Source organism: Drosophila tropicalis, unplaced genomic scaffold (genome assembly GCF_018151085.1).
Source record: "Drosophila tropicalis isolate 14030-0801.00 unplaced genomic scaffold, ASM1815108v1 contig_1109, whole genome shotgun sequence".
Taxonomy (NCBI): Eukaryota; Metazoa; Arthropoda; class Insecta; order Diptera; family Drosophilidae; genus Drosophila; species Drosophila tropicalis.
In genome coordinates, this window is record NW_027172477.1 from 613,268 (window position 1) to 639,297 (window position 26,030).

At 38.0% G+C, this 26,030-nt stretch overlaps 6 protein-coding genes across 18 annotated transcripts in view; 2 read left to right on the forward strand and 4 right to left on the reverse strand.

Moving 5' to 3' along the window:
* Nucleotides 1-4,635, forward strand: part of Lmpt (Limpet) — a 66,679-nt gene extending 62,044 nt beyond the window's left edge. For 5 of the 7 annotated variants that reach the window (XM_068285818.1, XM_068285826.1, XM_068285835.1 and 2 more), the window contains 3 exons: nucleotides 2,964-3,133; nucleotides 3,204-3,390; nucleotides 3,460-4,635. In XM_068285818.1, coding sequence (XP_068141919.1) covers nucleotides 2,964-3,133; nucleotides 3,204-3,390; nucleotides 3,460-3,617 — 515 coding nt within the window. In that variant the 3' untranslated portion in view covers nucleotides 3,618-4,635. Of the gene's footprint in view, nucleotides 1-1,658; nucleotides 1,906-2,963; nucleotides 3,134-3,203; nucleotides 3,391-3,459 lie in introns of all 7 variants that reach the window. The other 2 variants (XM_068285858.1, XM_068285866.1) reach the window with 1 other exon arrangement.
* A 288-nt stretch (nucleotides 4,636-4,923) lies between these two features.
* On the forward strand, nucleotides 4,924-7,880 carry eIF4E1 (eukaryotic translation initiation factor 4E1). Of its 6 annotated transcripts, none has more exons than XM_068286188.1 (6): nucleotides 5,217-5,285; nucleotides 6,011-6,222; nucleotides 6,325-6,716; nucleotides 6,793-6,892; nucleotides 7,272-7,359; nucleotides 7,428-7,880. In XM_068286188.1, the coding sequence occupies exons 2-6, from the start codon at nucleotides 6,166-6,168 to the stop codon at nucleotides 7,589-7,591; spliced, it is 801 nt and encodes a 266-aa protein (XP_068142289.1). In that variant the 5' UTR covers nucleotides 5,217-5,285; nucleotides 6,011-6,165; the 3' UTR covers nucleotides 7,592-7,880. The 6 variants fall into 6 exon arrangements, with proteins under 6 accessions (XP_068142296.1, XP_068142289.1, XP_068142281.1 ...); XM_068286180.1 differs by lacking the exon at nucleotides 5,217-5,285 and adding an exon at nucleotides 5,336-5,453; XM_068286165.1 differs by lacking the exon at nucleotides 5,217-5,285 and adding an exon at nucleotides 5,339-5,453 and having other exon boundaries at nucleotides 5,816-6,222.
* Fadd (fas-associated death domain protein) lies at nucleotides 7,829-8,802 on the reverse strand. Its single transcript, XM_068286236.1, has one exon. The coding sequence runs from the start codon at nucleotides 8,691-8,693 to the stop codon at nucleotides 8,016-8,018; it is 678 nt and encodes a 225-aa protein (XP_068142337.1). The 5' UTR covers nucleotides 8,694-8,802; the 3' UTR covers nucleotides 7,829-8,015.
* A 677-nt stretch (nucleotides 8,803-9,479) lies between these two features.
* On the reverse strand, nucleotides 9,480-15,493 carry Cln3 (CLN3 lysosomal/endosomal transmembrane protein, battenin). 2 transcript variants are annotated; one of them, XM_068286004.1, is made up of 6 exons: nucleotides 15,428-15,493; nucleotides 11,047-11,270; nucleotides 10,848-10,975; nucleotides 10,633-10,791; nucleotides 10,222-10,561; nucleotides 9,480-10,157 (listed from the first exon to the last, which is right to left on the reverse strand). In XM_068286004.1, the coding sequence occupies exons 2-6, from the start codon at nucleotides 11,254-11,256 to the stop codon at nucleotides 9,723-9,725; spliced, it is 1,272 nt and encodes a 423-aa protein (XP_068142105.1). In that variant the 5' UTR covers nucleotides 11,257-11,270; nucleotides 15,428-15,493; the 3' UTR covers nucleotides 9,480-9,722. The 2 variants fall into 2 exon arrangements, with proteins under 2 accessions (XP_068142105.1, XP_068142096.1); XM_068285995.1 differs by lacking the exon at nucleotides 15,428-15,493 and adding an exon at nucleotides 14,406-14,565.
* Nucleotides 15,494-17,855: 2,362 nt separating this feature from the next.
* Nucleotides 17,856-20,455, reverse strand: Ir75a (Ionotropic receptor 75a). The gene is given in 8 exon segments (XM_068285398.1): nucleotides 17,856-18,146; nucleotides 18,212-18,492; nucleotides 18,556-19,168; nucleotides 19,227-19,506; nucleotides 19,509-19,713; nucleotides 19,771-19,946; nucleotides 20,012-20,145; nucleotides 20,322-20,455. Coding segments are annotated over 8 exon segments (2,073 nt in total). The 3' UTR covers nucleotides 17,856-17,896.
* A 4-nt stretch (nucleotides 20,456-20,459) lies between these two features.
* On the reverse strand, nucleotides 20,460-25,019 carry LOC137573470 (ionotropic receptor 75a-like). Its single transcript, XM_068285402.1, has 10 exons — nucleotides 24,923-25,019; nucleotides 24,554-24,729; nucleotides 24,156-24,500; nucleotides 23,957-24,093; nucleotides 23,293-23,899; nucleotides 22,737-23,232; nucleotides 22,054-22,232; nucleotides 21,656-21,997; nucleotides 21,458-21,594; nucleotides 20,460-21,403 (listed from the first exon to the last, which is right to left on the reverse strand). The coding sequence occupies exons 1-10, from the start codon at nucleotides 25,014-25,016 to the stop codon at nucleotides 20,521-20,523; spliced, it is 3,396 nt and encodes a 1,131-aa protein (XP_068141503.1). The 5' UTR covers nucleotides 25,017-25,019; the 3' UTR covers nucleotides 20,460-20,520.
* Between the last annotated feature and the right edge of the window lie 1,011 nt (nucleotides 25,020-26,030).

Here is a 26,030-nt window from a genome sequence, read left to right on the forward strand (position 1 = left end):
GGGGTTCACTTATTGTTAGCCCGGCCCTCTTGGTTTCTAACGAATAAATCTTCAGCCAGCTTCTTTCTTTCTGTTGTTGTTGTTGTTGTTGTGTCTTCTTTACTGCTCGTTGTCTTTGGCCAAGAGAGGAGACCCCCCTTAGGCCAATGACATTTACCCATTTTTGGTTTAGGCAGGTCAAACTGTGAAGAGATCTAACCTGGCTGCTGCTGCTGCCGCTCATAGTGAAAATCTATAGATTTGAGCTTCGATAAACTCTCCTCAGTTCACTGTCAGCGAAAACCGATACCACCGAGCCTTCTGCCATCCAGCCAATAAGCCAACCAGCCGCAGACAATTTAAAATGCAGACCATGCACTTGTTGACTTGCTTTTCGATTGACTTTTGCATACTGTGCGTTTGGGTTTTAATTTCTACACTTTCATTTTCCTTAGTTCCGTAATTTGGTTTAGTTTTTGTTTTGTTCAATGCAAAAGCCGTCAATTCTATATATACATACCTGTCAATATATCATTAATTCAATGTCTCCGTCTCTCCCAATGAGTGTCTCTCGGTTTCGGTCTCAGTCTCTGTCTACACTTGACCTCAGGCGGCTGTTTTTGTTTGTTGTAGGCGTCGACTCATGCTCCCATTGTGGGCGAAGATGATGTCTTTGAATCTTCTTGGCCTGTTTCAATTAGTTTTAATTATATATACATACATATATTTGCGTGTATGTGGAGGCTAACCACAATAAGCCAAAACACTAAGCCCTATTAGTGCCTGAATGTGGTTAGATCCCAATATGATAGATATTGAAGTCATTGATCCACAAATCAAAGGTCAATATTTGAGAAATTGTTTAATTACTTTCACACTAACAATGATGCTTGCCCCTTAACTACATAATTATAAAATGAAATCCCTTTTCGGGTATACAAACTACTTTTAAATGGCATCTACATTCCACCTAGATCAAATCCATATACAGAATTATAGAAATTCTTCCCCCGATTATATAGACAATTCGAATTTCCTGTGGCGACAATTTCCTGACTTGATTTAAGATTAAATGAATAAAAAATTAAAGACAGAAACGACTTTGCCTAACGACTTTTTTTTTGTTTAGCTTATTACAAAAAGTTAATTATTTAATGATTTATGATGGCTTATTGCTGTTCTGTAGCTGTTGTTATTTGGCGATGGGTTTTTTTTTTATTTATAAACATTCGCTAAGTTAAATGAAACTTGTTATTTTGGTAAATTAAGTGAAACAGAGAGCCCCACCATGATGTCATATCTATCGGAGGGGCAACGCCTTGAAGATCTAGAGAGAGGGAGAGAGAGACAGAGAGGAAGACAGAGAGGGAGACTTGGCGACGCCAAATTCGTCTCGGGTTTATCGAGATCAGACCCCAAAAAGAAAAAATGGCTAAGCAGGGGCAGAAACTTGAATTTTTCTCTACTTTGTTTAAGCCACACAAATCGTGACTTATTAAGAAAGTTTATTAACTAGCCGAAAGTTGAGGCTCAGATCTACTGCAGTTTGTTTTGTCTATTGATCATTAGCATCATCAATACATACCCTAGAGAGTGTGTGTGTGTGTGTGTGTGTGTGTGTGTGTGTGTGTGTGTTGTGGTAGGCACCTTCATATTCATTTATTCTTATGCATATCCAGAGTTATTAATTAAATATTGAAATAATGACCGATGTGGATATGTTGAGCTCACGCATGAAATCGCGTTTGCATTTACAATCAAAAACCATTGGGGCCGAACGCATCAAGAAGGCCAAGGATAACAACGAGGATATTGCCGTGTTGAGCATGTTCCTGCCAAACGCCTCGGCTGTGGAAGAGAATCGCAATTTCTATTGCCAACTGGGTGACTATTGTCGCCAGGGTGATCCAAGAGCCACCAAAGCAGGTAATAAATATCGACTTAAAATTTAAATTCAAACCAATTTAAAACCATCAAAATTATACATAATAATTTATCAATATTATGGTCAATAAAGACGCCCACCTCAAATTCAGTCCATCCATCCATCCATCCCATAACGTCATCATATGGAAAGACAATGAGTAATCGGCGTTAAAGATGATGATGATGCGGGCTAGACACGGAACAGAAATGTTCAACCGAAATCTCTTGAGATTGTCTACTGAGATAACTTTCAAGTCTGTGGGTGTAAGAAAGAAACAAGGGAAATTGTCATTCAAGTCCAAGTGATTGAATTGAGAAACAAAACATTTGATAATCCCATCATAAGGGTTTCTCTTTGAATTTTAGATCAGCCACTCTTAAGAAATTGAAAATCTTGGTCCCTTGGCAACAATTCTTAACTGAATTTTGTCTCTAGGGAGAGCCTGTCAACGAACTTCACAAAGCAAAAAAAGTTGCACTTTGTTCCAGTTCCCCTTTTGTCGATAAAGTTTTTTGCTTTTGTCTACTTTATTTTTGGCCACACGCAATAAATAAGTAAGTCAAGTCTAATATGGCAGACGACAACCCTTTGAGGAATAGAAGATTCCTATATCGTGCAGTAAATTGGTTTTTGTCTAGAAAATTTGCGTAATTTTTGCATTAATTGTTATGAAAATGTTTTTGCTTTCAAGAGTTAGTGGCCAAATGATGAGACAAAGGGCTCTTAGGGTGTTGGGCGATGGGTGGGGGTGGGTGTGGAGTGGTATGTTTGTTCCTATACAGAGTTGCATGTCAGTCTTACATAAAGGATTTTGTTTTATTTTTTTATTTGCATTTAGTTTTTGTTTTTTTTTTATTGAAAATTTATATTTGACTTCTTGATTGAGTCGATGCGATTGGCCTGAATATGTCTTTGAATTGAGTTTTTCATTTATGATTTGATCAGAAAGCTGGGTTAGTGGGTTGTTTTATCAAAGTTCAAGGTTGTCACAAGGCGGAAATTGATTTCCATACTAAATTGCATTGTTTTTTTGTTCTTGTTTTTCATTGAACAACAGGAACCAAGAAAATGGAGTACAAAACCCGGCAATGGCATGAGAACTGTTTCTGTTGCTGCGTTTGCAAAATGGCCATTGGCACCAAATCGTTTATACCGCGAGAGCAGGAGATCTACTGCGCTGGCTGCTATGAGGAGAAGTTTGCCACGCGATGCATCAAATGCAACAAGGTAAGTAGTGCATATGGATAGAAACCCAAACGGAAGCGGAGTGTTTCAATGCAGGTTTTCTCTATTGCAGGTCATCACCTCGGGTGGTGTTACCTACAAGAACGAGCCGTGGCATCGTGAGTGCTTCACTTGCACCAATTGCAATACCACGCTGGCCGGTCAACGTTTCACCAGCCGGGACGAGAAGCCCTATTGTGCCGAATGTTTTGGCGAGTTATTTGCCAAACGTTGTACGGCTTGTGTGAAGCCCATTACAGGTAAAAGAGAAGTGCAAAAACCTAAATGTTTTACGATTGCATTAACTGATCTATTTGGTTTGTCTGCAGGAATTGGCGGCACACGTTTCATATCCTTTGAGGATCGTCACTGGCATCATGATTGCTTCGTTTGTGCCAGTTGCAAGGCTAGTCTGGTTGGTCGTGGCTTCATCACCGATGGTCCTGATATTCTGTGCCCCGATTGTGCCAAGCAAAAGTTGATGTAAGGAGCAGAACGGAGTCAAAAAGAAGTCAAAAAGGCAAACACCTCCGCATGGGGAGGAAATTGGATCGTCGGAATGGAAGGAATGGAGCCGACAAACAATTAGCCATTTAAAATTAAACTTTCAACGAAAATTCTATGGATCAAATCAACAGAAACATGAATTCTAGATGTATTGTAAAACGATATATACAACAACAACAACAACAACAAGTGCAACAAAAACCTAACTACTAAAAGCAAAAAAAAAAATGTAAAGAAAATGCCTTACCTACACCTTGTATTAGAGTTGATAAAGAGCAATTAGCTAAAAAAAAAACAACAACAAAACAAAACGAATCCTATTACAACAAATCAAACGTAACAAATTTTTTTTTTTTTTTTTTTTGGAAATTTCATTATAACAAATTTTCTTATATTTAGAGAGGGAGAAATTACATACTATATGTATGTATAAACAAATATATATATATACATATATTTAGCTAATACTGGCAATTTGATATTTGAGCTTGTATAAATATTTATTATTCGTAATTGCATTTGGAAAAAAGGCAAACAGAAAAACACTAAAACGAAAAACAAAACTATACTAAACAAAGAAATTAAAAATAACGTACCAATTGTAACTATATATTGTTGCCACACATTTGAAAATCAATCAAATCAAATGTATATGTTCTATTTATTTATATCTTAAGTATTCTCTTTTGTTTGTTTTTTTTTTCAATTTTTTTCATTATTTTTATTTCTAACCCTTCCTAACCGCAGGTTTTGGATATTCTTTATTTGTTGGACTTAAACAAAACAAATACACAAAACCAAGCTAAACACATTTACAACAAGAACCACACACGCCCTAGCAATTTAATTGTTTAGTCTCATATATTTTCCCGATTCTTGTTTTTTTTTTTTTTTTTTTTGAAGAACATTAAATATCTATAATATACACACCACATATATCAATGTCCTTAACTATTTAATGAAATTAAAGCTAAATAAATTAATAATTATCAAATTGATTTGGATTTTTCTGCCTTTAATCAATGAAATTAAAAACAAATGGGTCTCATTAACTGAATATTGTCCAAGATTACAAAATTTAGGTTTAATTTTGTTGTCATTTGACTACGTTTTTACATAAGCTGCAGCTGCAATTGTTATCGAATATTTTTCAAATTTACCGCATACCTCTGTCTATCGAAGCACTATCGATTATTTCCGATGGTTTCGACTGCTAATAATATTCTAATCGATTAATTTCGATTTGTTATCGCAGAAATCAAAATTTAGATTTGCATTCTGGTCACACTGGAATATAGGTTTTAGACCAAAACTAATAATAAATAATAGTTAATAAATTCAATAATTACATATAAAAACAGTAACAATTGTACGCAATTTAAAAGCGTATTTATCGATTTATCAACTGACTAATCAGTGACAATAATGGTAGTGTCGGAAACGGAGAAGGTAAGCATAATTAAAGAGGGGAAATCGCCGCCGCATGGTTTTGTCGTAGGCAAAGGCCAAACAGGGTGTTGCACAAGAGCAGTGGAGAGGTGGCACTGAGATATTGGTGGGGGGTGTGTGTGTGTGTGTGTGTGTGCAGCAGTCGAACAAAAAGTGTGCAGCTGGCAGCAGGCAGTTGGCGTGGCTTTTTTTTCAATCAGTAAAAAATCTCGATAACCACTCAAAAATACCGAACTACAAACTTATTATATTGGTTAATTGTTTTTACACGTCGATGTCATAAATTATATCGACTCGGTCGCTCTCAGAAATATTCTCTCGCATTTAAATATTTCATTTAAGTAGCTGGAATTTGCCAATCGTTCGTGTATGTGTGTGCTTGTGCTTCTGGCTGTTTCTCTATGTGTGTTTGTGCGTGCGTATGTATATGGTAGTCGGTGAGAGCAAAAGAGAGAGAGGAAGAAAAAAAAAGTAAATTACTGCAATAAGCCGACAAAATAACAGTTAATTTTCTTTTTTTTTTTGTACCATGGCAACTGCCGCCTCTAACTTTCATTGCACTGCATAGTTTGAAGAAGAGCAACGGCCTCTCAGAGCTTTGTCTCTAAACCGTTTCTTTTCATCATTTTTTTATCCACACACACGCACAAAGAATTTGGCATACAGCGTAAAAAGAGAGAAAAAGAATAATTTAAATTTGATTTGTCATTTTTTCTTTGTCTACGCAAGTTTGTTAAGAATAGTTCTGCATTTGCCAACTGCCACAAGTGAACAAAAAGTGCAAGAAAACAAGAATTTCACTTATTAAATTCTTAGCCGCCATATACGAAAAACAGAATAATAAAAAAAATATACATATGTATGTATGTATATACACATATATATGTATAAAAAAGCTCACCTCACTCACACACACACTCACAGTGAATCAGCATCAGTGTCAGCGTCTCTGATCGTCAACGTCGTCCAGCCGCAGCCGCAATAAACTTTACAGAAAACAAAAAATAAAAAAATTAAGAAAAAAAATCATCCCAACAAGAAGTCGCCCCCGCCCTGCCCCCCACTCATCATCATTCAACATGCAGAGCGATTTTCACAGAATGAAGAATTTTGCCAATCCCAAGTCCATGTTCAAAGTAAAAGCTTCGCCCAACTTCAACAACTCTTGCCTCAAGCAACACCGCCACTAATTTTGCCTCCTTTTCTCTCTACCTCTGTTGCTCTCTTTGTCTATTTAGAGCAGTGCTGTTCCGGCTAACAGTGAACAGGTGGCCCCAGGACGTCCTGAACCTGCCCCAAATGCTCCAGCCACTGCCGTTCCACCAGCATCTAAAGAGGAATCGAAAGCCGTTTCTGGTGAATCAGCCCCTACCCAAATTCCAGGCAATGCAGGCGGCGGCACCAACACTGATGAGACTGTAAGAACGGAACATCTGTTCAAGCATCCACTTCAAAACACATGGACTTTGTGGTATTTGGAAAATGATCGCAGCAAATCCTGGGAGGACATGCAAAATGAAATTACCAGCTTTGATGCCGTCGAAGATTTCTGGAGTCTATATAACCATATTAAACCGCCATCGGAGATTAAATTGGGCAGCGATTACTCGCTCTTCAAGAAGGGCATACGGTAAGCATTCTCTGTTCCCCCCATAATGAGAATATTCAACACTGGTATTCAAAAATTTAATTTTTCTATTTCTTAGTCCCATGTGGGAAGATGCTGCCAATAAGCAAGGTGGTCGCTGGGTGATTACACTCAATAAGAGCTCCAAAAACGATTTAGATAACCTATGGCTCGATGTGGTGAGTAAACAAACGAATAGGGTTTCAGAATATCGCCATTATGGAGGATAACAAGTAATATTTTAATCTATATGTAACTAAAGTGTGAATTGAATTATTGTTTCGACCGTTGTTCGTTGTTCAATCTGTCCAACCCAATCAATGTGATTTCTCTTGTTCGAAACACTATCACACCTTTCTTTTAAATAACCACGAACACAGTATAATTTTAGTTTAGTGTTCTTCCTACTATTTACTTATAAGTCATTATCATTTTTTTTGGAAGATAGGGCTGATTAATTGCTGCACAAGAACAAACACAATGCGGCCTTTGTTATTCAGTTAGTTGCGTATAAATTAAGATTTCAAAGACTAAACCGACTATTTTTTGGATTTACAGTTGCTTTGCCTGATTGGAGAGACATTTGAACACTCGGATCAAATTTGTGGAGCCGTGGTCAACATACGCGCTAAAAGTAACAAAATTTGTAAGTTATCTTATCAATGCATTTCCTGCGTTCTTAGCAAATAATTTTAATGATGTCATCGATTCTAGCTATCTGGACGGCTAACGGTAACAATGAGGAAGCTGCTCTTGAGATTGGGCACAAGCTCCGCGATGCTCTGCGTCTGGGACGACAGAATTCATTGCAATATCAACTGCACAAGGACACCATGGTCAAGCAGGGCTCGAACGTCAAATCGATCTACACTTTATAAAGGGTTTCTCCTTTTTTTTTCTCTGAAATTTTTTTTTTTTTGTGTGGTTCAAAACCAGCACCTATCGGGCAGTCTACGCAACACCGGAAACAAGAGATGTTCAAAACTTAACACCTACCATCCTTCTGCTCCCTCTTACTTTTATTATCAAAAATCGGAATAATAATACGAATCCAATCGATCGTTCGATCGTCCGCTTTTTGTAGTCATTGTCATTAATGAATTATAAACAACAAATTATTATATAAAAACATTTTCAATATATTAAACTTTAATATGGGAATCACAATTCATCGGGATTCTTTTCAACGATCAGTCAATATCTAATATAAGATGTAAAGAATTCACCGATGTAGGCACCTATGGCAGGTGGTTTGAAAATAATGAATAAAATGCGTAATTTTGGCAAACGTCCATGGGAAATTCAGTGCGACATGGTTTCCTCCACTCGATTGCGTATATCGTTTCGTCCCGCTTCAGAGAGACCCCGGCAAAGACGTCTTAGGAATTGTCTAGGATCATATACTTCATCCTCCTCAGCCATCTTTAGTAAATACAATATGCGTGATTTTAAGTCCCTTGGATAACGATCTTCCATGTCATCCATTGCTCCCTCGCTGATGTTAAGTTGGCGACCCAAATCTCGCCAAGATCGACCCAATTGTTCGGAGATTTTTTTAAAAACTGCAGCCCGTTTGTTTTCTGTGAACGCAGCAGGCGTTACATAGTTCTGTTGAACGGGAGCTGGTGCAGCCTGTGGAGACACATTCTCTATGCGCAATTGTTGTTGCAGATCTTCAGCAAGACGTTCCTCTTGGTACAAATTTACCGGCACTGGATGTTGAACCCGTGTGGGTCGGTAGGCGGTTATTTGTGACAGAATTTCCTGGTTATTTGTCATCCTCTTCAATGGTTCTACATTTTCCTCATTTAGCTCATCGTTGTTTTCCAGGCAGGCAATCAAATCGGCTTTCGTGTGAATCTGATCGAAACGACGCACAGCACCGATTTCAGGTGCAAGTAAATTCTTTACGAATTCTATATCATAGTCGTCTTCGCTGACGAGTTTCTTTATAATGTCATAGCCCCAATAATCCGACATGTTCCGATATCTCTGATTTAATTTTAAACGCGACTTCTACTAAATTTAATACAAAATTTGTTTCCAATGCATTTGCACTTGCCTACAATTATTATCTCTATTACTGAGTTACCAGACCATTAAAAATTTTCTTACTCATTCGCGCGTCTGTTACTCATTGGAGAGTCTGTTACTCTTTGACGAATTTCAATGTAAATTAACATAATGTTAATTAAAATACAAACTGGCAAAAAGTAAACCGGGAAAAACCACAAAATCCATCAATCTCCGCAGAACTATGGGAGATGATTTCTGCTCCAAAGATTGCCCTACAGCTTAAATTTCGTCGTTAATAGTGAAATTTTTCTCATCCGTTAAAAAATCAACTGCCCGCTTAATTCAGAAATTCAAATCTCTAGGCAACTTAGGAATTCTCAAGACCTAACTAAAGAACTAATCGTTTTGTGTATTAATTCTTTTCACTGTTTTTGGGCGATCGTTCCTATATGATATAGTCATCCGATCTTGATCAAATTGGGCACAGTCGTGTTACTCTCATAACTGTAATAAACTCACCAATTTCATGACAATAGATTAGAAAATAACGAAGTTATTAAGAAAATTCTTCCGGCTGAATCCGATATATACTTTGGAGATGCTTCGTTATATGCGTTGCACTTCCGACCAACATTAAAATACTCTTTTTGCAAGGGCATTCTTTGGCATTTGAAAATATGCAAATTAAACTGAAGTTAACTCTAGGTCGATCAACTAACATTCGTTTTATCAAATAACAAAACCAAATAATTATAAATCTGAACACTGTTAACAACTGTTTTTGTTTTTTTGCGAATCCTAATATTGAAATTCGGCTTGTTTATAAGCTTAATATTAATTTAACATTGGTTTTTAAAATTACTAAATATATACAGAAACAGACATAGATACAAACCTTGCAGATAATTATTCACTCCAAGGCCTTACGCATACAAAGCTATCTAGTTTATACTTTAAAGGCATCATTACTAATTTCTAGTTGCTCCGCGATCACTACCAGGCGACATTCCTTACTGCTGCGGGCAGGCCGCAAATGGCATTATGTACGGGTATGGCCAAGAAGCCGGCCAGAGCTATGCCATAGGAATCCGATTGGACCACCATTGCCATGGCGAATTGCTGTCGATCTGGCGTTATTTCCTTGGACATGCGATAGAAGGTGTTCACGTAGGCTCCACCGCCCAATAGGCCCTCCCACAATACGATGGCAAAGACAATCCAAATGCTGGGTGTGTACCACCATATGACCTCAGTCAGGAAATATACAACGTTGATGAACTGGAAGACGGACATGAGCCAGATCTTATTCAGCTGGAAGATGTTAACCGAAGAGCGGGAGATGAAAACACCAATTTGATAGTCAACATTGAGCCAGCGATATTGTGACTCCTTGCTAAGGAATATGTCCTCGAAGTAAACCAACTCGAACTGGAACAAGAGGAAAGAAAAGAATTAGCATTTGCCTTCACTAAGAACTTTTGCAAGCACTTACCAAGCCCTGATTAATGAAATACTCAAAGAAGTAAACTAAGCACAATGGAAGCATGTATTTCAACAAATGTTTGATATAGAAGAATTTCTCCTTGAAGCCCACCAATGGCTTGTCATCGGTGATTAGCACCTCTGTGGACTCGACTGTGGTAACTGGCAGAATATCGACTTGAGGACGGCGCAGCAATAGCCAGAAAGCAAAGGCTTCAATTGCCGGAAAGATTAACATAATCAACATTGTATCCCGAGGACTAACATCAAGATCTCGCAGAGTTGCATAACTTAGTGAACCAATGACGCCGGCCCCGCCAGTTCCCGAGGACCAAGTAGAGATGACATTCCTTTCATAAGTAGAGAAAACAAGTGTAATTAATATTGGACACATTCCCTTGGCCAATTGGCAGAAACTTACTTGTTATATCTTGAGGAATAGGCCAAGAATGTAGTTTCACCGATGCCACTGCTGGCTGAGGTAATAATCACACCCAGCAGAGCCATCCATTCGGCATTGGCAAAGCCCACAAGTAGAAATCCAGCTGCTGAAAATGCCACAGCAATGGATATACGAAAGCTGCCAATAAAAACATATTAATAATAATGCAAATCGAGAATATCCTTTAGACTTACTTGACCCAAAATGGGAAAAAGGGCATCAGCATTTTGACAAACAATGAGGGCAAAACATCAGCCAACAGAATGGCACCTGTTGAGACCAAATGGCAACCTCGTCCCGTGGTTTCCTCCGTTTCGTCCGTCTAAAATGGAATTGTATTGCATTAGTTTGTCTCTCTCTCTCTCTCTCTTTCTCTGTGTGTCTCTCTCTTACCGGATTGAACTGCTTGATTATGTCATGGGCAGCACTAAGCATTACCACATAGCCATAGTTATTACATAGACCGAGTATCCAATAGGCGGTTAGATCACGCCATAGACCGCGATTTTGTCGTTTACTGTGTGTGGCCTCAGCGGGTGTGACCACCACCTGGGGATCATGATCACTGCTGGATTCTGCCTCTTGTTGCTTCGTTGGCGACATCTTGGGCAGGAGCTCTTGAATAAGATAACAAAATCCTTAAGTTTTTTGTTTGCAACACAGATCACTTCGAATCAGGACCTGTAAAATCTTCATCTTCATTCTCAAACTCCCAATCTTCGTCTTGTTCATGCAAAAGACTATAGCCTATGCGATTTCGATCCGCGTACATGAGTAATATTCGTACAAAAAAAGTAATGGCTCATTAACAATTTTGTTAGGGTAATTTATCACACACACTCTCTCTCTCACTCTCATTCTCTGTGTCTATCTCTCTTTATTTGGCCAGGTATCAAAAGATAAGGGCCATTAACTTTTCCAGTGCTCTTTGAAAAAGCTTTGAAGAGATTCTCTTTACTTTGGATACATTTTTATACCCTTGCAAAAAGGGTATATTAATTTTGGTCAGAAGTGTGCAACGCATAGAACGAAGCATCTCCGACCATACAAAGTATATATATTCTTGATCAGCACGACGAGACGAGTTCAACTAGCCATGTCCGTCCGTCCGTCCGTCCGTCTGGATCAACGCAAACTCCTCCTAGACCGTAAGAGCTACAGAGCTGAAATTTTGCACGTAGGCTTGTATATACTGCAGGCGTTGTATATCTCGGATTCAGCCGGATCGGACCACTATATCATATAGCTCCCATACAAACCCCAAAGTCACGAACAGTGACTTTTCTCAATAACTTCGTTATTTTCTATGCTATTATCGTGAAACTTAATATTAGAGAGTTTACTACGCCTATAAGCGACTATGCCAAATTTGTTCAAGATCGGGTGACTATATAATATAGCTCCCATACAAACGGCCAAGTCACGAACAGTGACTTTCTCAATACCTTCGTTATTTTCTGAGCTATTGTCGTGAAACTTAATATTAGAGAGTTTACTACGCCTATAAGCGACTATGCCAAATTTGATCAAGATCAGGTGACTATATCATATAGCTCCCATAGGAACGATTGGTCGAAAACAGTGACTTTTGTAAATAACTTCGTTACTTTTAACGCGATTGCTTTTAAATTAAACATTTCTTAATTTAATATATATGTATGTTAATGACTGTGCCGAATTTGATAAAGATCGGGTGACTATATCATATAGCTCCCATAGGAACGATCGGTGGAAAACAGTGACTTTGATCAAGATCTTCGTTATTTCCTATGATTGTAGGCCTTTCTTTCTCAAGCTTAAGCCTTTTTAGATAAAACTTTCTTCCACATTGATGGCTAATAGGTAAGGATAGAGTTACCAAAAAAGTTGCAAGGGTATACAAACTTTGACGCGGTCGAAGTTAGCCCCGGCCCTCTGGTAATTCTCTGTTTTGGGGGTCTTGAACTTGAACTGCAAACAACAACAAAGAATCCAAAACAAACCCAAGAGGGGAAGTAGACACTTGTCTAGTACGGCAAAGCAAATGTTTTTGAACTTGAATAATAGGGAAACGTGTTTGAAATACTATAAAACTTTTATGAAGGTAACACCCGTCCGATCTACGCTGCAACTTAACATATTTATACTATACATGCATATATATGTATATAGGTATATATAGTACTATAATAATAACTTTTCGTAATTTGCATAAGGCGTTCAGTGATAAATTTTAAAAAGTTGGCATTGTGACTTGAATTATTTCCGTTTCACCAGATCATTGGGAAAATTAAGTATATAATTTAAAGTGTTTTTAATTGGTTTTTGCCATTAGAAAAAGATGATCGTATATCATATTATGGCTAACATTTGAATCTCCCTCAATTGCTTGATATTTGTTATTTACTTTGCCATTTACACATTTCAAATATACCAATTTGTTATTGTGCAAATTAATAACGACGAGTTTCATTAAAAATTTATAACTTTAATTGCGTCAGAGTTTCGGTTTGTTGTTGTCATTTCGAATACTGATTTACTTTTCAAACGTTCACTTGCTATGACGTTTAAATTATGTAAAAAGAACTAACTATTTGGCATATGTATGTATACTAAGTATATATAAAGAGATAGTTAAATGATACAATAATTTGTTTTCCCCTCTCTCTCTCTCTCTCTGTCTCTCTCTATATGTAGATCATTAGAATGCAATTTGTTTGGTAACTAATTACAAACTATATAATATACATATGTAGGTACATATACTGACATACAGAGGCAATTGAACTATGTCAGCCCCGGATATATAGTCAAACGGTTTATTGGCAAAGATTTGTTTTGTTCTTTTTTGATTTAGATTGGTACAAAGTGCAAATTGTTGTTGTTTAATTTGTTTACATCCGATAGAACTTGTGACTACTACGAATTAACTTAATTTTGTTTTTCTTTTTCAAAAACAAGACGAAGGATAGAGCAAATAGAGGCAATCCTAACAACAAAACTTTCTAAATTACTTTAACCATATTCTTTAAAACCTTTTGAAAACCTAAAGATGATCTTGATGTTGTCAGGAAGTCAGAACTTATCTCGATCTATATCTTTAAGCAATTTCAACTAACTGCTTGCAAATTACTTCAATTCCATTTAAGCCAAATCAGTCGATCTCAAATGTCATCGTACTTTTTGAATGACAACTGGATAGATTTTTAATTTCTTACTGCAACTCATTGACCTTGCCATTGCCTAAGATTAGCGAACACTCAATTGAAAACCATAAAACGCAACCCTTTACGTGAGAAATGGAAAACAAGTGGCAATAATTAAATCAATTAGTAGCTGCAATAACTGTACCCACCTATAAACGTTTATATCTACACAAATACAAATACATATATACAAATGGTTATAGGTGTCTATGCTATGGGCTGTGACTCATTTGAGAAGGAATTTCACTCAACACTTTCCCAGAACCAAAAAGTTGTTGACCCAATTAATGTAAGATAATACTGCCTCATCAACTCTTGCTATATGCGCCATCAAAAATTAAAATTTGACACCTCTGACCAAAATATAAGTAAATATTTCGAAATGTGGCAATATGCAAGTAAGCTGATCTGGAAGTTTGCACCATTTCAGGTCGTGAAAAGAAACTCTAATCCCAGCTAAAGGTCTCAAGCCGAAATTTGTCAATTATATTGGAAATTATTTTTAGAGATTCATTGAAGAAAATGTCTGCTTTTCGTTTCGTTTCTTTTTTGGGCGGAAAAACCAACCTTGATTCCTTTTGTAATCTTATTAGAGCACACTTTTACACGGCGTTTCAACTTGGGCAAAGGTTCTAAAAAGAATTCCGAAAGATAATGCCAAACGATACGACAAAAACGACGTACGACGACGTTTCGCGCGTTGAGGCGTTCAATGAGCGACTGAACCTGAATGGGGCCCCCACCTAAATGGAGACCGCAATCTTAATATATAAAAAAAAATAAAATTAAATAAAAAAAAGCGGCGATCCGCTGCTGCTGCCGCTGAACGTCTACAAATCACGCGAGTTTGCCAGTGGCAGCATAAAAATTTAAGCGAATTGAACAATAGCAACAAGTGCCAAAGTGCCGATCAGGCAGGTATAATTATGTATATAGGCAGATTGTATTGTGTATTATGTGGCCAAGTGCAGCTAGCTAGTAGTGGGCAAGAAGGTGGAGGCCGGTTAGCAAAACGTCACGTTTTATGCCTTCCCTTTTTGTCGTTGTTGTTGTTGTTGGGAGAGCTGTTAATGAAAAGTTCAAATATTTGAATTTGGTTTTTATATTTTTTTTGCTTTTGTTCTTCTTTTGTTGTTGGTTAAACAAAAAATATTCGAATGCAAGTAAGCTATTGTTGTTGTTGTCGTTATTATTATTAAGCATTAATATCATCATTGTTGTTGTTGTTGCTGTTTCGCCTTCTGAAGCTGTTGTTTTTAATTGACAATTTTTGCCACATTTGAGTTGAAGCCGTTGCACGTGGCGTATACATAACATGGCTAACGATGTCTATGCGGATGCTATTGATCTAAGCTCGGACAGCTCTCTGGATACAGATGAAGTAATTAGTTCATTCATCAAGTGCATTCAACTTGTTGAAAATGAATAACAAGTTTAACTTGAACTGTTATGCATTAAATTAAGAAAAAAAAAAACAAAATTAAACGCAAACACTTCACAAAATCACTTTTCAAACCCTTCGGCCCCATCACACGCCAAGCTTATCAATATCCTATATACATATATATATACATATATATAGTATGTACCTACTACTCTTACTCTATATATATATATGTATATATAGGTATATTCCACCTCCGACGTTCGAGCAATCAACACCAACTGAATGATGTCGAAAACTGCTTTAAGAGCTGGCAATCGACATAATCATTATCATTAAAATATAGATTAAAACAGAGATAAGATGTGGCCCATGCCGTGTATAAAACGTGGCCTAATATAAATCTTAAGATATCACACAAAAACAAACCAGGCAACAAGGGCAATAACAAATTTGCTAACTGACTGAGAATTTCTGTCATAAAATGACAGAGGTTTAGCAAATTTATTATTGGCATATCTACAGAAACCTATGGAAATCGTTATTATCAAACTGGTAGGGAGGGAACATTGCATTTAATTGTATCGCATTTTATTTGATTCACATAAATCCATTTGAAGCTTCTTTAGCACGTTTCATTTCAACCGACAAAACAAAACCAAACAGAACTCAAAAATTCACCAAGCCGCCGCAAAGCATGCAACACTTTTATACCCGCTAGTTGCAAATGTTGCTAGCCAGAACGAGAAAAAAGAGAGAGTGAAGGAAACCAAACGAAAATAAAAGCGAGAGAAATTGTTCAAATGTGGGTTGGTGGGGGATGAGAAAAGTTATTTAACAAAATAAAAAACAACAACCAAACCAAAAAACCAAAGCCCTAGACACACCAATGTTTGAATACCCTTTCTAATTCTCTTCTTCTAACTTATCAATCAAAATACATAAAATCACATAAATTTCCCAGTCTTAAGTTGCAAAGAATCAATCCGCTAAATAGGTTAACGAATTTAAGTTTTAAGGGTCACAAATTAAAAGATTAAAGGAGAACAAGACCAAAAATTGGCCGACAACTAAGTAATTAAAGATAAAATTATCCACTAGAATAGCTAGCTCAAAAAATTCACTAAATTAGAGCTTTAAAAATTAAGATTTATTGGAATATTTTGCTGTCTCACTTCAAAGGATAACTGGATTATTGGAGTAAATTACTTTCCAAGTTAAATGTTGAACTAAAAGAAGTATTAAAATCTGTTGAGATCCGGCAAAATTATAGAATCATAAAGTAAGAAGTTTTTAAGAAATTCGTAAAAGATTCTGTAAGAAATTTGTGTTTATTTTTTAGCTCTCAGAACTGAATGAAAATTGCATCAAAATCTTTTAAAAATTAGATACTAACATTAGTTTCCCTTTCTAATAAGTTAGGGCAAAATACCTCATTGAAAGGGTATCAAAAAGTGGCAATGCATGTTATTGACAAATTGCAGAGTAACAAAAAAGGGAAAGGGAACTACTCGCGCAAATGTTGTAAATAATTTACTGTTTCCTGTCAACTTAGAAACGCTCACGGGAGTCCCCCTTGTGGCTTGGACAGAATGTAAGCAAGTCGATCGAAAGCAAAAAGTAGCTGCCTGTTGACAATAAGATTGAGCTGACATATTGCTAGTTCATTTAGGTAATTTATTATAAATAGTAAAGGCTTAGGCATTCAATTGGTGGCGCAGTATCTGGGCAATGGACAGACACATCCCTTGGAACGAGTTTAAAATATTTCTTACTTAACTCAAAAATGTATTAAAGTTTGCATATACAAAGTTAATTTGGGACTAGACAAATAGTCTAAAGATATTACCAGTATTTAAGATACTGAAATCCGCATGGCAAAAAGAAATACAAATTACATTTCAACACAAGAGTTAATGATTATTAAAGTAGTTTATGAGGAATGAACTACAATTGGCAGTAATCCTCACTTTCCTTGTTCAAGCCTACTTTAATGTCCCTCGATTCCTTGAACCCGAGTCGAACAATGTAATCTACTAGAATTGTCGCCGCTAGGCAACAAATGTGACTAACTCTTGATATTATCAACATAACTCACGTGGAAAATTAGAGAAAAAATTGTGATTGTGATTATGATTGATTCATTGGCTGTCATATATAAGTAGAAGTACCCACACAACTACAACTCATTGACACGAAATTGTTAATGAGCTTTAATGCTTATCTCTTGAATTCGTTGGCCAACACACACGCGTTGAAAGTTGCTAAGTTGGTGTCAGGATACAGGCCATTCTGGCCGGAAGCGAGAGAGAGGCCTTTTGCAAAAAATGCAAATGAGAAATCATTGCAAAAAACTATAAAACCGCCAAAAAAAAAAGAAACACGAAAAAGTTTTTTTTTTTTTTTCGTCTGTTTTTTCCTTAATGCAAATAACGAAAATCGCATGAAGTCTAAAGTGGGGGAAAAACGGGAAAACGCTTGGTCCGATGTGAACGACGCGGAAGGCACAAACAGGAAACGCAAAACGACGGATTCTGCATAATTTTACATGCGAAAAGTTGAACGTAAAGTGTTTTTATTTTCACATTTTCTCGCATAACAATTTCAAGCGAGGTGCAGGAGAAGTAGCCGCTGGGTGGAGCGATATTACGATATATTAAAGGGGATTTTGCATTTAGTTGTTGTATTCGGGGCGATGGGGACTACTTTTATTCCTGTATGTGGGTCTATAATGCTGCCAGGCCAACTCGAGCAGAAGCACTACGATGGCCAACAAGATGGCACATAGTAGCATAAAAAATAATGGTGCCACATATTCCATGCCCACGTTGATGACAAAATTCTGGGCAAAGCAATGCAGCTTCATATGAGCCCAATAATTGCGCTGTTTGCGATAGATTCCAGTTTCCAATATTCGAAGAAATCTAAAAGAGATTTCGGCAGTCTTCTTGCACCTTCAATCTTAAAAATTCAAAAGCTTTTCTCTTACCTTAGTCGGATCAACTCTTTATATGTGGAGTTGCGATGCAAGCATGTATATAGCAATTGCTCGGGACGAAATAGCACCTCATTCAAGTCGCAAATCTGTTGGGCAGTGTAATATTTCTCAACATACGCATAGCCCGATGAGGATTCGAACACATAAACATATCCAGGATTATCACGAACTTTCAGTACTCCCTGCTCGGCGGGAAGCCAGAGATGTGAATTCTTCGCTTGCGATTCGATCTTACGTTTCTTAAAAGTGTGCACCTCCGGGCGATTGGAGTACTGTAGAAATTACGGAGAACGCTTTAAATGTGAATGTTATTAAAGGATTTTTGTGGCACTCACATTCAAATAGCTCTTGGTAAACGATAAAGGTTCAAGTCCTACTTGCAAGGAACTCTCAGCCAAGTCCTCCAAAGTCTTGATTTTCGACTTGATGGGAGAACTCAGAAGAGAGGAAACCACCACAGATGTGTAATAGTTGTACATAATGAAGCTAATCAAAAACAATACCAAATACACCAGTCTTCCACCTGTGGACTGGGGTATCAGCGCTGAGCTCTGTATGCAGGCTGCCCCAAAACTGACCAGGAACGTGTTCAGCAGCGAGGGTGCATACTCCATGTTCCAGAAGCGAGGCATGCGCTTGCATTCCAAATAGAATATCAACCAGAGGAGGAGAGCTATCATCGATAAGATGGCGGCGAAAATGTACCAAACCAGACGACTGAACGGTTGAAGGAACACATCACCGCGGATTCCCGCATTGTGCGGAGTGCGAAACATGCAAACCGAACGAAAGTAACCCGTCTCAATGATGGCCGATAGATATTGAAGTCTTCCCTCGGTGGCCAGGCAGGGAGCAGAGCCCAAGTCGGCTGTCTTATCGACTACAGCACCCACCGAACCGCCTGTGGTGTCCGAAATACTCCACCGATCAACGAAGTTAAAGTCCATGCTAGAAACAGTTATGGGTACTTGAATATACTTGAAATCTCCCAAAACTACTGACCTACTTGCATTTGAGTAAGTCCTTTAAAATTAAAGACAATTGAAAACCAAATCTGGCTATGCCATCTACATGGGTTTCATTCTCTTGGCTTAGGAAACGCAACAACCACTCAGCCGGCCAATTGGTTGGCCGTTGAGTGACCACAGTGGACACCCGAAGAGTCACATCGTTAAGCTGTTCACGATTCCCATACTTGGTACGCAAATGCAATGAGCTAAGATAATGTTTATCATTGCAAACTCTTCTATCGCAATCGATTTGATAGGCAGCAGTCATATTCAGCTTCCCCCAATATGTTGACCATTATTATAGACATCGTAAAGCCTGTAACTTGAAGTTGAAGAATTAACGTGAGAGTCCTCTCGGATATAACTAATATCGGCATCGATAGACAACTGAAATGGAGCGACGAATGAGTAGAAACTCGACGAGTTTTCAATGTCATGCAAAAGCCAATGATAGTGCTGATTATATAACTGATTGTCATTAGCCTGCAAACCAAAACCAAAATTTGTCATTGTTGAAATAATCGCAAAATTCTTTCTTACCTTTGTCAGTAATATTTTTGATCTTTCACATCTCATGTCCACATAAATTGCCAAAATTGGTTGTAAATGCTCCAAGAAACGTTGTTCCAAATTTTCCACTGACTTCAAATGAACAAATTGATGATATATGAGTTGTTTGTGGTATGAATTATGAAAGTGTTTGACCATTTGATGAGCTAGAACGAAATTTGAAAATGTCAATTAAAAAACGGATCAATGATCATTTTTGCACCTAACTGACTCTCGTCTTGAGGCCAACAATGAAAGAGCACCAAACTGGCAATATGTGCATCAAGTAAATTATTTAATAAGAAATTGACCAACTGCATTGTGGAGACTTTTACACTTATTTCTTTACGGAATTGCTTTTGTCTCCTTTATATACAAAGAAGAGATTCCAAGTGAATCAATTTACCTGTCAACATGTTTGTTTTGAAATTACACTAAATTGGCTAGAGCAATTTGACAAACCTTAGCGATTCCCTGGTCGCAGCCGTTGCCTTCTGTGCCAGATTATCTCCATGCACAGTGCACAGAGGCAGGCCACATACGAGCAAAACAGCATGATGAAGAGGGGTCCAGCATTGGCCAATCCCACAACCACTGTGAGATTATTCTGATAGCAATGCAGTCTGGTGCGTACCCAATAGCGTTCGATTTTCAAATGGATGCCAGTTTCCAGCATGCGCAGCTCACTGGAGAGTTTTCCACTTTAGTACTATATTTCATCTTTCATCTTTTAGTGTATTCTCACCTTAGCTTTATCAATTCGGCATACTGGGATGATTTGAGGACCATAGTATGTGTTACCGTCTCCTCCCTTAGCAGTATCTCATTTAGCTCACATATCTCATGGGGTAAATAGTATTTGCGTATAAATTCATAGGACAAGGCTGCCTCGGCTATAAACACAAAACCAGGATGCTCTCGAACCAATTTGACACCTTGTTCAGCGGGTAGCCAAATGCGGTCAGGTGATTTTTTGCTATTCTTTATCTTATTCAGATATAAACTATGCACAGCCGGTTGGTCTGATGTTTCCAAATAGATTTTAATATAGGGAGCTGGCTCAAGGCCAACATCTAGATTACTATCGGCCAATTGTTGTACGGTCTTGATATTCGATTTGGCTGGTTGTCCCAAAAGAGTGGACACCACCACAGATGTGTAATAGTTGTACATGAGGAATGAAGTCAGCATAAGGGCATAGAAAGCCATACGTCCACCCGTTGAGTTGGGTGTGAGCCAAGCTCCTTGAATGCAGGCAGCTCCAAACGAGAGCAAACAACTGGTTAGTAGCGATGGCTTCCACTCGCGTTGTTCCAAGCGAAAGGTTAGCCATAAAATTACTCCGGCCAGGAGTAAGACTCCGACAAAGACCAACCAGACACTCCAACAGAATGGATCGAGAAATTCACTAAATTTAAAACCAGCTGTGGCCGATTGTGGATTCCGAAACATGCAGACGGCCCGAAACGAGCAGAATTGGGTTAAAGCTTGGAAATATCTTGCACGGGATGGACTATAGATAAACGGAGCGGTGGCAATATCAGCTTTAGAGTCCCACAGATCACCAATGAGACCTCCACTTAGATCATCACTGGTCCAGCGATCTCGAAAAATGTACGTGAAACTGATAAAACGACAAAATAAAGTGTAATTCAGTTTGCTTTTCTAGCCCACTTACTTGCAACCCAGAATGTCCATTAGTATTTTTCTGGACTGAAAGGAAAATCTAGCATAGGTATCCACATTTATCTGATTCTGACTCCCGAGAAATTCTAAAAGTTCCTCTATGGAAGTATTCAATGGCTTGGTATTTATCTAAGGAAACAAATCGAATGCTTCATTTGATTATTTATGCAAAAAACTGAGGCAAACTTACCACTGCAGTTATTCTTAGGGTCAAATTGGTTAGGAATCTCCTATGTTGCAAACGATCTCGCACATACAGATTACTCAGATAGCGATGCAAATTGCATTGGGTCTCTGTACAAGCAATTTCCCGATCAATAGTTATATTTAGTTGTCCGCCTATATGCTTTCCCTTGTTGTATAGATCATAGAGGATGAAATGATTATTCGTTGGATTCCTGATCACATAGGTGAGATCCGTATTTATATATAATTGAGCCTGGGAGAATTGTTTGATCATGCGTTGAAAACTAAAACCGTGATCATATATAAGCCAGTGTAAGCGTGGTCCATAGAGTTGCTCCGAATTGGCCTGAAAGAAACTTTCGACTGAAGAAACAGAGATATCCAGTTGATCTCACCACTTACCACATCTAAAATATAATCACTTTGATTACAATTAATATCCATGAAAATGCCCAACTTAAGTAAATTATGCTTAATCATAATTTCTAGCAGATTATTTCTATTTACATTTTCAGTGCCAATATTTATGTAATTGGTGTAAGCATTTCCAGTGTTGGCTAAGTATGCGAAGCGTAGCAGTGCTGTAAAAGGAAGATATACTTTGTTTAGAAAATAATCTTCTCAACCAGTGTTAGTTACTTAGTTACATTCTCCTGGCCAACAATGTAATATTAATATATTATTTAGTTTTGCCATTATTAAGAAATTATATAAAATAAAATTGTATAACAAGAGCATTTTATCTGTGTGTTTGGCTCTGAACAATTATTGAGCTAATATGACAATTAACCTGAAATCAGTTGCTTTTTATAGGAGCAATAGCATAATGTCGGAAAGCATTGACATAATCAATATCTTCTACAACAAGTATCCATCCACGAAAGACGTGAGGACCTGCTTAAGGAACTTGACAACTTAATGATACCTTCTGGCAGGTCGTTGAGAAGTTGATTTTCATAACGATAACTGAACCGTCAGTCTAATTGGGCAATTTGGAAACTGAAAGCAACTTACATACCTATTTACTGTGATGCGAGTAGGTACTGAATTTAGCTATTATTGATCTCTAATTGTAAGCACTAAACGCTTAAGTTTTTCCTTGCCACATTTCTGCCATGTCAATTCCATTAGCAGAATGAGTAAAGCAATTATGTACGAGACCACCAAGGAAATGAATAAAGGCGCCGCATATTCCATGCCCACATTGATCACATAACTCTTTGAGAATGTATGCACTTTGACTTTGATATAGGCTCGACTTAGCTTCGATGTTATGCCGCTCTCCAGCATTCGCGATTGAATTTGTTTCAAAAGTTCCTTGTACGTGGAGTTTTTATGGATAATCGTATAGAGTGCTGATTCGGGACGAAGTTTTATCTCATTCAGATCCGCAATCTCGTGTGGACGATAGTATTTCTCCACGAAATGATACATAAAGGAGGCCTCCGATGCATAAACAAATCCAGGCTGATCGCGAACCTTTAGCACACCGACTTCCGGCGATAACCAGATATTTGATGCATCCCTCTTGCCCTCCACTTTCTGTTTGAACAAGCTGCGTATGTCCGGACGTTGCGAAGACTATGAAAAAAAGTTCTCTCTAATGTGATAATTTCAGGGCATTATATTTACTTCACTTACCGTCACATAGGCCTTGGTATGGGGCACCGTATCGAATCCCACATCCAACGAACTGTCAGCCAATTGTTGAATGGTCCTGATACTCGAACGGACCGGAGATCCCAGCAGAGTGGATACCAAAATCGATGTGTAATAGTTGTACATTAGAAACGAGGTCAGCATTACAGCTATGAAGGCGAATCGGCCGCCAGTCGATTTTGGTATCAAATACGATGCCTGTATGCAAGCTGAACCGAAACTTATTAGACAAACCGTCAATAGAGATGGCATAAACTCCAGATACTGCTCCATCAGACGATGCTCCAAGTGGAAGATCAGCCACAGCAAAACACCGGCGAATGCCAGCAATATGGCAAAGGCAAACCACACACTGGGCTGAAAGGGTTCCAAGAACACGGCAGCCTTGATACCCGCATTGTGGGGCGTACGAAATATGCAAACGGCACGAAATTCACTAAAATATATCATGGGATGGACAAACCGTAAACGATCCAAGGAAAGCACAAAAGGTGAACTGGAAATTTCCACTGACTCGTTGACCAACAGTCCCATGGCACCGCCAATGTAGTCTTTGATGCTCCACGTTTCCACCAAATGGTAGCTTAAGCTAAAAGAAAATGCTTTAGGTGACTACCAATTTGTTTCGGTTGTTCGAGAAACTCACCCAAAGTGCAGCATTTGCTGCATGAGCAACGTTATTTGGTAGCCCATGCGAGAAATGGCATCCAGATGCTTAGACTCTTCACTGTTGAGAAAAGCCAAAAGTTGCTCCATACTCGAATTCAATGGCATTGCTGAAATCTATAATTTGCTGGGTTTTCTTCTCTAGTGTAATTAACTCATTATTGTTTAAAGTCATTTACCAAAGTGGCAAAGCGAAAGGTAATGCCAGTTAAATCCTGTCGCTGCTGCATTCTAGTCCGTTCGTGTAAGGTGCTTAGATACTTTTGCACCTCACACTGACTTGGATTACAATGTACACTCTGATCGATTGTTATATTCAAGTGTCCACCTAGCCAACTGCCCTTATTGTAGACATCGTAGAGTATATAGTTGTTCTTCTCGTCACACGATGGCTTTATATAAGTTATATCCGCATTAATGCTGAGATTGGCATGTTTGAAATGCTCAATCACTGTGTCCGTATTACCCGACTCATCGTAAAGTAGCCAATGGTAGTTGTGATTATATAGACGAGCTCGACTTGACTTCGCCGGAGTTAAAAAGAAACTTAATATAAGCATTAAAGCCAAAGACTTACCTGATTAGTTACGGCCACTGATTGGGAGCAATTCAAGTCCAAGATAATACCAAATTTTGTCAAATCGGTATCCAAGTAATTTTTATGTATATTGGCCAAATACTTTGATTCTTCAATATCCACAAATTGCGAGAATATATTGTTTTCATTCATGAGTTGAGTTAGTGAATATAAGGCTGGAAAACAAGTCAAAATCACTAACTGACTGAAACATATTAAATTTCAATGAACGGAAAAGTTATCTACCAATTTTGAGAAACTATTCTTTATTGGGAGACTAACCAACCGAAAAAAGGAAACATCTTAGCCAAATTTGAAAACTTAGAGACACTTTTATGAAACTTGCTTAAACAATTAAAGAAACTTTACCGTCTTTTGGCCAACAATGAAATACAATTGCATTTTGCACTTTAAACTGCAACAAATTGAACAAAATTAGGCGAAACACAGTCGGATTTGACATCTTGAACTGCCGAATATTGAGGACTTTCCAAGGCCTTTTATAGCCCCTGTCGTTGATGTCAGAGGGCGACACAAAGCACTTAAGTCATTAGAGCCAAATACAATTTTCGGCCACAATTTGAAATTTTTGGATTGACAGGCAATTGCTTGAAAATTTGAACGAATCTGCCCTTCCATGTGAGTTGGGGGAAGCAACAAGTGGCATGAATGAAATGGTTGGACTGCGTCTGCGCCGGCGTCCCAATCGGCAAAAGCCTCAAAACGTAAACAAAATGCAAACTTTGGGATTTTATGAATGAAACGATAGAACATACAACCTTACCACCCACATTCTCATACGACTAGGCGATATCTGCCCTGGCCATGGCTGGTGTTAATGGATTTCATGCTGGGTGCGCCTCTAGCCATGAATCCGTTGCCTCTCAATGTGTGGGTGCGTCCCTCTATGTATATATTGGCATTCTTGTGTGTGTGTGTGTGTGTGTGCGAGTGCTTGCTTTATGCTGTCGGCATATCCTGGCCCAGCAATTGAATCTTGGCCAGGCGGCTGGCCTGGCGTGTTTTGTTGCCTTCAGTTTGCGTTGCGCGCTTGGCGCGTCTGGACGTCCTTCTTCTTATTCTGCGGCATTAAAGATTCGTTCCTCGAGTTCCATTTTCGATGATGATTACTCGTTTACAGTTATCTCAGTTTGTTGGTTGATGATTCTTTGTTGCTATTGTTGTTGGTGTTATTGTTATTGTTGTTGTCGCGCATTAAGTATTGTTGACGGTATTTTTATTTCCTTCTTATTTTCTTGGCCAACGGGCAAAGAAAATATCTCGTGTGTGCACTTTTTCGATTATTAGAATTGAATGCTGCGAAAAGATTGAAAACGCTTTTCGAATTGACACAGAAATCGAATCGAATTTAGTAAACAAGTTTTTCTTCATGTGCTCTCTACAATGTGAAATTGAAATTAAACTCTAATTCCTAAACATATTTCAAAGTTTTAATCTTAAAAACAGTTTTTTTTTT

Coding starts and splice junctions, on each gene's coding strand:
- eIF4E1 (XM_068286188.1), top strand. CDS start 6,166: ATGCAGAGCGATTTTCACAGAATGAAGAATTTTGCCAATCCCAAGTCC. Junction 6,893..7,271: donor ATAACCTATGGCTCGATGTG/GTGAGTAAACAA, acceptor TTGGATTTACAG/TTGCTTTGCCTGATTGGAGA. Junction 7,360..7,427: donor CGCTAAAAGTAACAAAATTT/GTAAGTTATCTT, acceptor CATCGATTCTAG/CTATCTGGACGGCTAACGGT.
- Fadd (XM_068286236.1), bottom strand. CDS start 8,693: ATGTCGGATTATTGGGGCTATGACATTATAAAGAAACTCGTCAGCGAA.
- Cln3 (XM_068286004.1), bottom strand. CDS start 11,256: ATGTCGCCAACGAAGCAACAAGAGGCAGAATCCAGCAGTGATCATGAT. Junction 10,792..10,847: donor TTTTTCCCATTTTGGGTCAA/GTAAGTCTAAAG, acceptor TTTTATTGGCAG/CTTTCGTATATCCATTGCTG. Junction 10,562..10,632: donor TATTCCTCAAGATATAACAA/GTAAGTTTCTGC, acceptor TACTTATGAAAG/GAATGTCATCTCTACTTGGT.
- LOC137573470 (XM_068285402.1), bottom strand. CDS start 25,016: ATGTCAAATCCGACTGTGTTTCGCCTAATTTTGTTCAATTTGTTGCAG. Junction 21,998..22,053: donor GTGATTATATTTTAGATGTG/GTAAGTGGTGAG, acceptor AGTTTCTTTCAG/GCCAATTCGGAGCAACTCTA. Junction 21,595..21,655: donor CCCTAAGAATAACTGCAGTG/GTAAGTTTGCCT, acceptor TTGTTTCCTTAG/ATAAATACCAAGCCATTGAA.